The 12,174-nt window shown below is 43.3% G+C and overlaps 1 protein-coding gene across 1 annotated transcript in view; it reads right to left on the bottom strand.

The window, feature by feature from the left end:
* Positions 1-12,174, bottom strand: part of SPTLC3 (serine palmitoyltransferase long chain base subunit 3) — a 136,055-nt gene that overhangs the window by 51,010 nt on the left and 72,871 nt on the right. Inside the window, exon 7 of the mRNA XM_032351424.1 lies at positions 1,965-2,070. Within this exon, the coding sequence (XP_032207315.1) occupies positions 1,965-2,070 (106 nt within the window). The remainder of the gene's footprint in view (positions 1-1,964; positions 2,071-12,174) is intronic.

Genomic DNA, 12,174 nt, shown 5'->3' with positions numbered 1-12,174 from the left:
AACACAACTTTCCTTTAGTGGAACCAAGTTCTGTTTACTTGCCGTTGGATTCTGTCAATTCTGGTTAAAGGAGATGCTCAGTCTGCTCTCCCTCAGCTGATCCATGCTCCCACATGTCCAGGCCTGAATGACATGTGTTTAGATAAAGGCTCTCTTCCCAGACTGGCAGCTGGCACAGATCACACCGGGAGAAAGATCTGGGCTTGAGGTTATGACAGCCCAGAGTCAATAAGATTATTTCTGAAAAGTAGCAAGTTCAAGGCTAGTGAGTAAACTATTCATAAAATTGAATTATTAATTGAATGACTCTACAGTAGGGTCTTTCAGTCTTGGCACTGTTGACACTTTGAGCAGGTGGATTCTCTGTGGTGGGGGCCTGTCCCATGCATTGTAGGATGCTTAGCAGTATCCCTGGCCTCTGCCTACTAGAGACCAATAGTACTCTGTGGCTGTTGTGCCAACTGAAAATTGTCCAAATTCTCCAAGATAGAGGCAGGTTGTGGAAGGGAATCACCTTGATTGAGAATGCTCCTCCAGGGTGACCCCAAAGACTTCATAAATAGGTAGCATCTGGGGGCTGACCCGAGGAGTTATTGATGGGGATACATAACGTGGGCTGCTGGAAACTGGCAATGCCGTCTTTGCAACTCTACAGTAGCACTAGGGACATCCAGAACACCAGGCACTAGGACAATGAGGCTGAGGGAAAAAACCAAGATGGTACCTGGCTCATTATTATTACTATTACTGTTACTATCATTAATATTATTATTTTAAATAGCGGAGAACGCACTTCTTTTTCCCAAGAAGGGTGGAGACACGTTTCTTCTGCTGCTTGTTATCCATTCATGGAATGGAAATGATGCACACTCTGGTTGAGTGGAAAGTCCCATCAGATCTAAGTCTCCTTTTGCGAGCATACCTCTCCTTGTAGGGAAGTTAAGCTCTCAGTCCCTTCCATCTAATATTGTTCGCTTTTCCATAATTATAAGAGAAAACTCCCTCAATTCTTTGAATGTGAAGATTGTTTGAGAACTGATTTAAGGAGGGAGCACTCCGAGATGATGTTTCCTTGGCTCAGGGACAAGGGCATTCGACAGAAGAATGGCCTGGAGGCAATTTCCATTTCGGTAGTGATAACCAATTCAGACAGAGAATGAAACCAATTCCATCACAACGGGCCTTGTACAAGCTCTCAGTGGCTTAGTGGGTGTTTTGTCTGCATGGCTTCAAAGCGGTGGGAAACTGAGCACACCTTCAGATGCTAAGTCTAGCGGCTCCCAGCTCCGGATCAAGAATTGTCTTTGAGATTAGTCTTAACCTTGTGGAAAATGGGCTGGCTTTTTGTATTCTAATGCCAACGACTAGCCCAGTTCAGCAGGCAACTTGTGTTTGGGTGCACTCTCCAATTAGAAGCATCTGGGTGCCTACTGAGCTTGCGAGTGGGGGGCTGGGAAGGGACAAAGAGAGAGGGAAAGAAGAGAATCTTAAGCAGGCTCCTTGGTCAGTGTGCAGCCCAATTCAGGGCTCCATCTTGTGACCCTGAGATCATGACCTGAGCAGAAATCAAGAATCTGATGCTTAACCAACTGAGCAACTCACACACCCCAGGCAAGAAGCGTTCTGATGTTGAGTAACCCAGCACCTCTAGGCCTTTGAAATTGTGGGCAGCCAAAAGTAGTGGAGAGAATCAATGCAAGTTATCAGTGCCCTGGGAGGAATTTCTGAGGATACCTTCACAAGAATCCAGCCTCTGAAGAATAATTGCCTGTCATATGCAGAGACATTGAAAAGCCAGGTGACCCAAGGCCTGACAGCTCACATGAACAGCTCTGGCTTCAGTCCCTTCATAATACCTTACATCCAATTCATTTTCCCATGGAGCTAGGAGAGGTCAGACTTTCCTCAGTTGTCAGCTCGCTGTGGGCCCCAATGCCTTAAAATGTCTCTGGTTATTTCCATACCTGTAGATGCCCTCCACTAGGATGAGAATCTTCTTCCAGGCTCTGCGGATTCGAGGCTGGCCATAGATTACAGCATCTCTCAGGAGCTTCTCAAGGCTTTGCATGTCTTTAAATAATACCAAAAAAGAAACTGAGTCATGAGAAGGTTTTTCTATCCTCCCTCATTTTCTTTTTTGAGACAGCATCAGATTTCTTGGGCTCAGGCTCAGACCTGAGCTTTTCGGGGAGCAAAATTGGAATCAGAAAACATCTTGGGGGGGAGAGAAGGGCTTACATTTTAGTACAACTTAACTCTGACAAGATGACTCGTGGAGTTTATATAACAGGCAGAATCAACCCCCACTGGAGGCACATTGTTTCATAAGCTCTTAAAGGCTCTCCTCTCCTGCTTCAACAGAGATAGAAATGCTACATTACATGCATCCCTGGGACTTCAGCTTTGTTACCAGGTTAAAATGAACTCACAGAGATATCATAAACTATAGAGTTAGTTGAGTTTGTACAGAGTGGTGGCCTTGCTGGCAGGTTCTCACTATCTGTACTTTGAGACCTGACCTTCGACATCCTCCATCTTTGGAGGTTTCAGAACTCCAAGTCAGGGGAACCATCCGCACTCCTTTGCAAATTACTTGGAAACATCTGGACACATTAATAGGCGCTCCCCATTATTGAGCCCTGTCTGCATTCCAGGTATCCTTCCAGGCATATTTTTTGTAAGAACTCTTCTAATCCTTACCATGACCCTACAGTGGAGGCACCTTCATTTTATGTTTCAGGAAACCAGGGCACAGGGAAGTCTGGTGAGTCTCCTGAGGTCATGATCACAGCCAGCAAAGCCATTTGAACCCGTGCAGTCTTGTACCATGACCCACATCCGGAACCACTACCTTCGACTGCCTTAAATGAGAGCTGTTGTCCCTTCTTCAAGCCCCATGGTCATGTAGAACAAGGAAGGGTGGATGTCTGCTAGAATATTCTTCTTAACTTGTGGCATCAAATATAATTAATAGTGACTTTTTATTTATCTGCAATCACATGTAGATGACCGGGCTTTGGTTGAGAGACCACTGGCAAAGACGGGTCTACATTTCAGCTGCGTGTATGTATGTGTGTGTGTGTGTGTGTGTGTGTGTGTGTGTTTAACCTGCAAAGCCCAGAGAGACAGATAAAAGGCAGAGGCTTATGGGCTTGTTTTTTTAGACTCCTTGTATTTCTACTGTGTGGTTTTTTTTTTTTTGAACCTCTTTGAGCCCTCCCTTTTTGAGAATCTGAAACCAATACCGATGTATCTTAGTCTGGAATCTGATTGTAATTTGGAAAGACGGAGATGCTACTAAACAGCTGACCTGTTACATAATGTCCTCCAGGAATTAGAGACCCCATTAAAAATGCTCATAGAATAAACTTAGTAGAGATAAATCTAAAACGGCACAGTCTCAATATTGGTTTTGGTTACTACAACAAGAAGCAGATGTGCCAAAGAAACAGCTATTCGTTGGGTTGTCACTGGTCTAAGCTCAAGTTAGCTGAGGTTCTTGGTTTCAGTGGAACGCCCTGAAACTTTCCCTTTAATTCCCAGTCTGTTGATCTGCCTTAGGGCTTCCTTACAACGTTCGTCCTAGTGCACAATATTAGTGCCAAATCAATGATTATTCAATCGGTTGCCTTCCCATGGAAAAAGGAAGGAAAATAACACATTGGATCTAAATAGAAGTTATGAGAAAGAATAATTGCCTCGTGTCTGCAATAATATTTCTTTAATTACCTGTGTTTGGGGGGTTTGTTTTAAAGAGAGGCAGACATCTGTCTTCACAGAGGTCATGTGTTTTAGTGACATGACATCATTACCCACTAGATGGCAGCCAAGGAAACGAAAAGCAGCTCTTCGGGAATTTCCAGGATAATAAACCTTCGCCTGTATGGACATTTTTCTTTAGGCTGGGTTCCTAAGATGTTGAAGGAGTCCCCGTGATTGAGGGAGACAGCTCCTTTTTCTATAATCTACTGCAGGCCTCTTAGTCTCTGAACGGAATGAAGAGATGATGAATAAAATCATTCCTGTTTAAAGAGTGTTTTTCCTTCTGGGAGCTGGAATTTATAAGTTTTGTTTGGTACAGAAAGGACACATGATCAGTGTGGTCCCAATGCCATAGTAATAAAAACAAACCCAAGTGAATGAAACTACCAGCCATTTAAAAAATGACTGTTCTGGGGCGCCTGGGTGGCTCAGGGGGTTAAAGCCTCTGCCTTCGGTTCAGGTCATGATCTCAGGGTCCTGGGATTGAGCCCCATATCGGGCTCTCTGCTCGGCGGGGAGCCTGCTTCCCCTTCTCTCTCTGCCTGCCTCTCTGCCTACTTGTGATCTCTGTCTGTCAAACGAATAAATAAAATCTTTTAAAAAAATAAAAAAAATAAAAAATGACTATTCTAAGATTTTGAAAAATATGTATAGGCAGAGATTATTCTATTGTTTATGCAATCAAATAGATCCCATACATATTATAGGCTTAGCCTGGGATTAGGTTTAAAATAAACACCACTAAAGAAAAACAGAAGGTTCTCCCCATTCTTTTAATAATAAGCAGGACAGAGAACAAGCCTTTCAATGGCCATGAAGTGTTTCATGCATTTTGCTAATGGAAGCGAGAGGAATCATGGTCCCTTCTATGGTAGGGACCTGTTCCACTCGAATAGAGAGTTCCACGGGGCTGGGCTTTGGTGAAACATCACACAGCTGCTGGTGTCCACACACTGGGATTCTTGAGCAGGGTGAAAATCAATAAGCCTTATTTCCCACCTTATTTCCAGTAAGCAGGAACTCACCAGCCCCTTAGAAACAGAGAAGCTGGAGAAAAAGGGATGACTTCACTCAGTGTGGGATTCCAGACCCACATTAGTGTCTGGCAGCTTCTCTTTGGTTCTTAGGGTCTTGCTCTATTAATGCTAAGAGCTTGTGTGGGTTACAGACCCGCAGGATTTAGGGCTTTGTGGTTTATGTTCTGCAGGCCTTGTGAGAGTGTACTATTTCAGCAAGCCACACGCTAACATCTGCAAGGGATTTTTAAATAATGATGCTTAATAAAGCACTTATATTTGCATTAAGTTAATTCTCATGACACCTCTAAGAAGTCGGAAAGAATGATTAGGTTTTTGCTTTCTCTGATGAACAAACCAATGCCAGAAGGTTTGTAAAACCAACCACCCAAAACCAAACCCAAACAAACCAGTTTCTTGTTGATGTATAACGAAAGGTCTGAGAAATGGAAAATTAAAATAAAAAAATAAATTTGATGCCCTCGAGGCACACACACCCAATACTATAATATCGTTCTGAACTTATTGCACACTATGGACTCGTAATTGGACCTCAAGTCTGGGTATCATCAATGCCTTCAGCATCATTCGCCACTGTCTGGCTCACAGAGGTGATTTCCTTTGGTTTGTGAAGGGCTGAGAGGAGCGAGCTGGCATGATGCGGGAGGAACTGTTAGCTATCAAAAAATGAAGGCATGGAGGCCACATTCTGGTGATCCGTGCAAAGCAAGCCCTGGTTTGTCACAGGTATGGTGAATCAGATTACCGAATTGCTAAATACTTGGAATCATCCAGTGATGTGCCAGAAACTACCATCAGGCTTATGTGACAAATACCCTTTGAGGGCTTGTTCCTGAGCCTGTCCTTAAATTCAAAGCCCCGATAATACCAGCACGGCTCTGGGTCCAGGGCCAGTCATGTGGTTGCGATGATTATCAGCTCTGTTTTCCTATGCTGCCCAGTGTGGCTGATGGTTCTTCCCTTGTCCTTCAGAGCTCCGTGAAAACCACCTCGAGGTGCATTTAGCTACACCCTCCGCTTCCCTGTTCTGTGGGCTCCTCACCAAAAATATTATCATGCCTGCGCGTGACAGGCATTCCTCAGCTGTCTCTTAAGTGAAAAGACGGTTGGATGATGAAGGAACATTACTGGTTACTCGAAGTCCTTGCTCTCCATCCGCCCTCCATTCTTCTTGTTCTTTGGGAGATGCTCAGTTTCATCCTTGAACATTGAACTGAAATGCGAACTGTGAAGCAATATTACTCAAGTGGCTGGGAACAAGGATAAATAAATTATATGTACTTTTTAGATGATGATGGGGGACATGTACCTTGTTTAGCCTTTGGGGGAAAGCATAATCATAATGGCTAACTTTGGTAAGCAAAGTAAGTGTTTTTGAGATTTATGGGGGAATTTCTCATGCATGGAAAATTTGGTACATTAAGTTTTGCAGTTTGGGTAAATAGTTTGGTTCAGATTTTCTTGATAGCCCTGTGCGTATGTGGAGAGGTGTTGCGGGGCCTTCGGGCAGGCCTGCAAGAAGCAAGGTGATCTCCTTGCAAGGGCACCAAGGCAACTGGGAGTAAAGGATCAAGCTGATTTGAAGGTGAGGCAGGTGCTAGGGGCAGGGCTTGTGTACCAGAGGAGAGGATCGTACGAGCAACTTGACCATTGAAGTCAATGCAGGAAGGTCAGATATGACTTGGGAAATGATGTGGGAGCTCAGAAGTCAGCGCTGGGGTCTTGCGTCTCAGGTCAAGGCCAACCAGCGTGAACCGTGGCTGCATCTGCCTAGCCCAACTGCCCTGCTCAAGGAGAGTTGCATGGGAGAAGGAGAGGGAGGCTCCTGCCCTTCACCAGCCAGGGGGAGGCAGCTTGAAAAGGAGGTAAAAGTGCATCATGCTTAAGAATGGGAACTAGAGTCAGTTCTCCTTGGTGTACATTCCAGCTCTGCTCTTATTAGCTCTGTGTCTCCTTCCCACTTTGTGCCCCTGTTTCTTCGTGTAAAAAAGGGGATAATCCTAGCAGGTGCCTTGTGTTTATGAGGCTCAAATGAGTTAGTACATGTAAAAGGCTCATTACAGCAAAGGTTCAGTACTATTAGTTGTTGTTAGAGCATATTGAGGCGATTGCTGTATTTATTAATATGGAGCGCATGTATGGCATGGAGCACTGGGTGTGGTGCATAAACAATGAATTCTGTTACATTGAAAAGAAATTTTTAAAAAAATCCAAAAAAAAAAAAAAAAAAAAAAAAAAAAGAAAGAAAAAAGAAAACAATCCAATTCAGGAGTCCAAGTCAGACCTTAAGATCTAAAATGTTGTGGCTCATAAAAAGTAGTCTTGGTGCTGTTTCTAGGTTTGAACTTCCACGGAAACAACACTGTTGAGCCCTCAGAGGCAGAACCCAAGAGTTCCCCCTACAAACATTGCACTCATTCTTCTGTCTCCTCTTGGCCTTTAAATGCCTTAGGCAGAACCTTGGTTCTGTTTCTCCACCTTTTCAAAAAAATTAATTAACTAACTAATTAATTAATTAATTAATTAATTTATACCGACTTCTCCAAATTCTTGGCCTGCCCAGGGCTCTGACCCCATGGCAACTCTCCTAGCTGAAAAGACTGCTTCTCCTCTCCAAGACTAGTTCAAGAAGCCCTTTGTGATGCCCTTGAGGACAGAGATTGCCTTTACTCTTGCTAAGTGTGGTACCACACCAGCACCATTGGCGTTACCTGGGAGACTGGCAGAAATGCTGAAGCTCAGTCCTCACCCCAGATCTACTGCATCCGTGTCTGTCTTTTAACAAAATCCCTCTAGTGAATTTAGTGTAGGTTAAAATCTAAGAAACATTATTCCAGAATCTAGGTCCCATGTCATTATCAGTAAAGTGAGTAAATTCAGAGAAAAAAAAACACTTCAGTCCCGAGTTTCCAAATCTCTGGAAGAAGTTGTCAGTTTTTCCAGAGAGTTAAAATTTATCCAGGGCTTGAAGTCCTGGAAAGCCAGGGTGTTAATTCTCAGCCTGGAGGATGTGTTTACCCAGGGCATCCAAATGCGCCAAGGGGCTGTGGACCACTTCCTCAAAATGTACCAGAATCATGATGGAGAACAGACTTATGGGTCCCGGCTTGGAGCTGACCCTTAGCTTTGGTTATGAAATGTCTGAAGAGTCTGATTTGTGACACCTGAGGAGTCGTGAAGGCAACCTAAAGACTGGCTAGTTCACTGAAGCTGCCCAAAGGAAAAAACAGGAGATATTCTTGGCACTTCCAGAGGAATCCAAATTCCAGAGGAATTTAGAGGTCAAACTTTAGGATTCTGAGTTAAAATTTGGGCAACTAACAAGATAAGCTGTCACACTAAACTGATTTTTACACAGAAGCCCTACCTCTCTGTGTCCTACATTCACTCTGCCAGTAGCTGAACTTAACTTAGTGGGTCAGAGCATTAGCAAATGCTGTACAAGCCCTGCCTACATCTCCCAGCCCATCTCTTATTGCAAACACAGGCTATTCTTTGTCCAAGGGCTTTTTTTTCCCTGACTGTGGGGGCCATACTCAGTCTGAGCAGGAACAGCCTCCAGTTACCCACAAGTGGGAATTGGTGTATAAATAATGCAGCTTCCTCACACCTCAAGTGGGATAACACTGAGGTATGTCTACACTGGCATTAAAAGGTTCTTAGTAGGATTGAGCTTCAGTTGTCTATTGTGGTAGCTTGCTTGACAACATGCCCTTTGTTGACTGCCTTTCCTTCTCTGTCTCCATTCCCTGCTCATCTGCTGGTGCTTCCTGGTGTTCTCATCCTAAATCAATCACTTATACTCAAACCCTTGCCTCAGGCTCTGCTCCTGGGAGAAATGAACCAAGAGAAGAGCAACACACTTGGGTTTGAATTTTGACTCTGGCCCTTTATCATATGTGATGTTAGGCAGGTCATTCAATCACTCTGAAAATCAATTTCCTCATAACAATGGAGAGATAATGGAGAAAACTATGAATATGGGATTTTGTTAAAATTAAATGAACTGATTATATAAAGGGCTTAACATAGAGTTTGGCACCAGGGAATGAAGAATAAATGATAGGTAGGGTCTCAGTAATTGTCCATATTCATTATCTAGGAAGAACTAATCTATTGGTGATAAAGAAATCTGATAGCAACTTTGAATTTAGTACCACTGAAAATGTTCTTCTGAGTCCTTGGAGAGTTTCCTTGGAAACTAGCCTTCGCATGTTCTGATTTTGTTCCCTTTCAGAATTTTCCTTCTGTTTGGTCTCCTTTGATCCTTATTCTGATTTTGTGGGAAATTGAAAGAGAAATGAGGAATAGCTTCAAGTTAGTCATCAAGCTTGTTCAAATAGGATTTGAAGCTTGCAATGGTCTGAACAGGTTTAACTGTTCTTAGGTAGAATTACCCACGCATAATTCAGAAATTCAAGGGTCCAGAATTCTGATTTATACACAGTTGCTATAAATAGCAAAGGGGATTCTCTAGTACTGATTTGTATAAAATAGGACCGCCTCTCCTCCACAAGTCAGGGGAGTATCCTCAACATGTAAGCAGAGGACACAGGCAGAGGAGAGCCCTGGAGAGCAGAAGCAGAGAGTCGTACGAAATCCCATCATCATGGTGTTTAAGAACATTGGGTCAAGGTGGCCATTCTTAAGGACCTGTCTCACAAGTTACTAGCTTTGGTCTGGGCTCATACACACACAGGAAGGCAATTTAGTATCTTCTCCATCTTCTTTACATTATCATTCCAATCTGCGTGGATGCATATTAAGGATTAAAGCATCACCGTTTACTGAGGAATGTAGTTCTCCTGGGAATGGCAAAGCAAGAAAGACCGCCAGCAGCAACTGAAGCCTTATGTATTGTGACCTCATTTAATTCTTTCCCCTCCATATACCATTCCACTTCTCTCACCTCTCGAGGAACAAGTCATTCAAAGGACCCCAGAGGTACCCCAGCTCCCGGAAGTGGCTGTTTTCATGCTATGAACACAATAGCTGGGAAAGTACACCCATTTGCAAAAGTAGTAAGCATGCCAGTGAGTGGGAACAAGGGCTTTGTGTGTCTGGGAATGAAAGTGTATTAGTTTCCTTCTAGGCTGGGAGAAATTAGCACAGACATGGTCAAAAACAACATAGATTTGTTATCTTACAGTTCCGGAGGCCAGAAATCTGAAATCCTCTCCCTGGGCTCAAATCAGGGTATAGGCTGGGTTGCTCTCCTTTCTGGAAACTCTAGGGGAGAATCCATTTTCCGGCTTTCAGGGGTTTCTGGCACTGCTTGGTGTGTGACCTTTGCCCACTTCAAAGCCAGCAGCATCTTTCTTACATGGCATCACTCTGACACTCACGCTCCTGCTTCCCTTTCCTACATTTAAGGACCCTTTGATTACACTGGAACTGTGCGGACAAGCTCTATGTTAATGTTCACTGTTAAGCAACCTGAATTCCGTCTGCAACTTCAATTCCCCTTTATCACATAATATAATATATTCACAGGCTTTGGGGATTAGGACACAGACTCCCCCCCCTCCCAAGAAGGCTCCATACCCAGCGTGAAGCCCAACAAAGGTTCCTGAGATCAAGACCTGAGCTGTGGTTCAGACGCTTATTCGAATGAGCCACCCAGGTGCCCGCAGGACATGGACATCTTTAAAGGCCATTATCCTACCTACAACAGAAAAGAGCAATGGCAGCTCATACAGGAGAGAATTTTCACTAGATGATGGAGTTTGAACCCTTGCTGCGCACAGCTCTCCGTTAGTTGGAAGGGGCGGAATTTACACAGACAGCTCCCGGCTTTCCCCTTGAGCAGTTATGGGATCTTGGACAAAGCCCACATCTCCTCATTGGTAAATCAGCACCTGCCTCATGGGGTCGTCCATGAGATTAAGTAAGTACATAAGAGAAGGCCACTAGCTCAGCATCTGCCGCAGCGTAAATTCTCAGTGAGTGCTGGTTGCTGATATAAAATAACCACAGTTAACATTCATTATAGAGATGTAAATGAGAGCTATTCTCTGCATTCTGCGAGGACAAAGGGAGGGCATGAGGAATAAGTTACTAAATGTTTTGAGAGCTTTGTAAAATTGGAAGATAAAATGAAATTCTTGAATTAGAATTTGAGCAAAGGATTAAGGAATTAAAATGTTATTTTGAAAGTAATAGCAAACCTAATAAAAAAAATTGCAAGAATAAGAGTACTACAAAGAACACCTACATACTCTTTGATCTAGATCCATCTATTAACATTTTATTCCATTTAATTGATCACTTTCACCTGTCTATCTATTGATTGATCAACTGATTGATCTATCTATCTATTTTTATCTCATACAGTCTTTTACTGAACTGAGACTACTTTGCATATATAATGGTATTTCTGTACATTGTAGCGTCTTCCCTAAGAATAAGGGTATATCCTCTTATGAGAATACAGCAAGGGCCAGAAAACTTTTTCTGTAGAGGACCAGACAGTAATATTTCAGATTCTGTGGTCACACATTCTTGTCTGTACTTTATTACAGTCTTTTAAGAATGTGAAATCTATTCTTGGCTCCCAGGCCATAGCTTGTTTACCCTGGATGACAGAGGAGCTATCGGCTTCAGTACATTTAACATTGATACCATAGTCTTATTTAGTAATATCTAACCCTTGGCAAGTTCCAGTTTTGTGAACTACTCAGGAATGTCCTTTACAGCGCCTCCTTGTCTCTTTCGGAACCCAGAGCCTCACATTGGGCTTCCTGTTCAGTGGGGTGTCTGCTTCTCTCTCTCCCTCTGCCTGCCGCTCCCCGTGCTGGTGCTCTTTTATTTCACTGTGTCAAATAAGTAAATAAAATCTTTTTTAAAAAAGAAAAGAAAAGAAAAAGAAGAACCCAGTCCAGAGTCAGGGATTGTATTTAGTTATCACAGCACTTTGGTATCCTTTAATCTGGATCATCTCCTCAGCCTTTCTTTGTCTTTTATGATATTTGTGTTGTGTGGCAAATCCATTCCTTCCCCCCCGCCCCCCCCCAGTTTCTTTTCAATAGAACGTTTCTACTTTGGTGCTGCGTTCTGAAAGGTATTCTCATCTGAATACTATGTAAGTCATGTTGAGTCCTTCTCAGGGTATTGTATCTGGGGATACACACTGTCCCTCTGCCCCTCATCAATGATGTCAGTTTTTACCTGCTGTCCAGATGGTGTCAGATTTCTTCCCGATGTAGTTACTATGCTTCCTTTTGGATGTATTTTCACTGGAATTGTTATCCTGAGCTGGAATCTGAAGTAGAAGATATGATACAGCTAGCTGCCTAGGGTGTTATGGGCTGGACCAGGAGAAGCCAGTTGAACAATTATGGAGCAGTTGGAACTAATGGAAAGATTCAATCTGTGA

This window comes from Mustela erminea, chromosome 7, assembly GCF_009829155.1.
Source record: "Mustela erminea isolate mMusErm1 chromosome 7, mMusErm1.Pri, whole genome shotgun sequence".
Classification (NCBI taxonomy): Eukaryota; Metazoa; Chordata; class Mammalia; order Carnivora; family Mustelidae; genus Mustela; species Mustela erminea.
The sequence above is the reverse complement of the archived record's forward strand: the minus strand, read 5'-3'. Positions and strand labels throughout refer to the sequence as shown.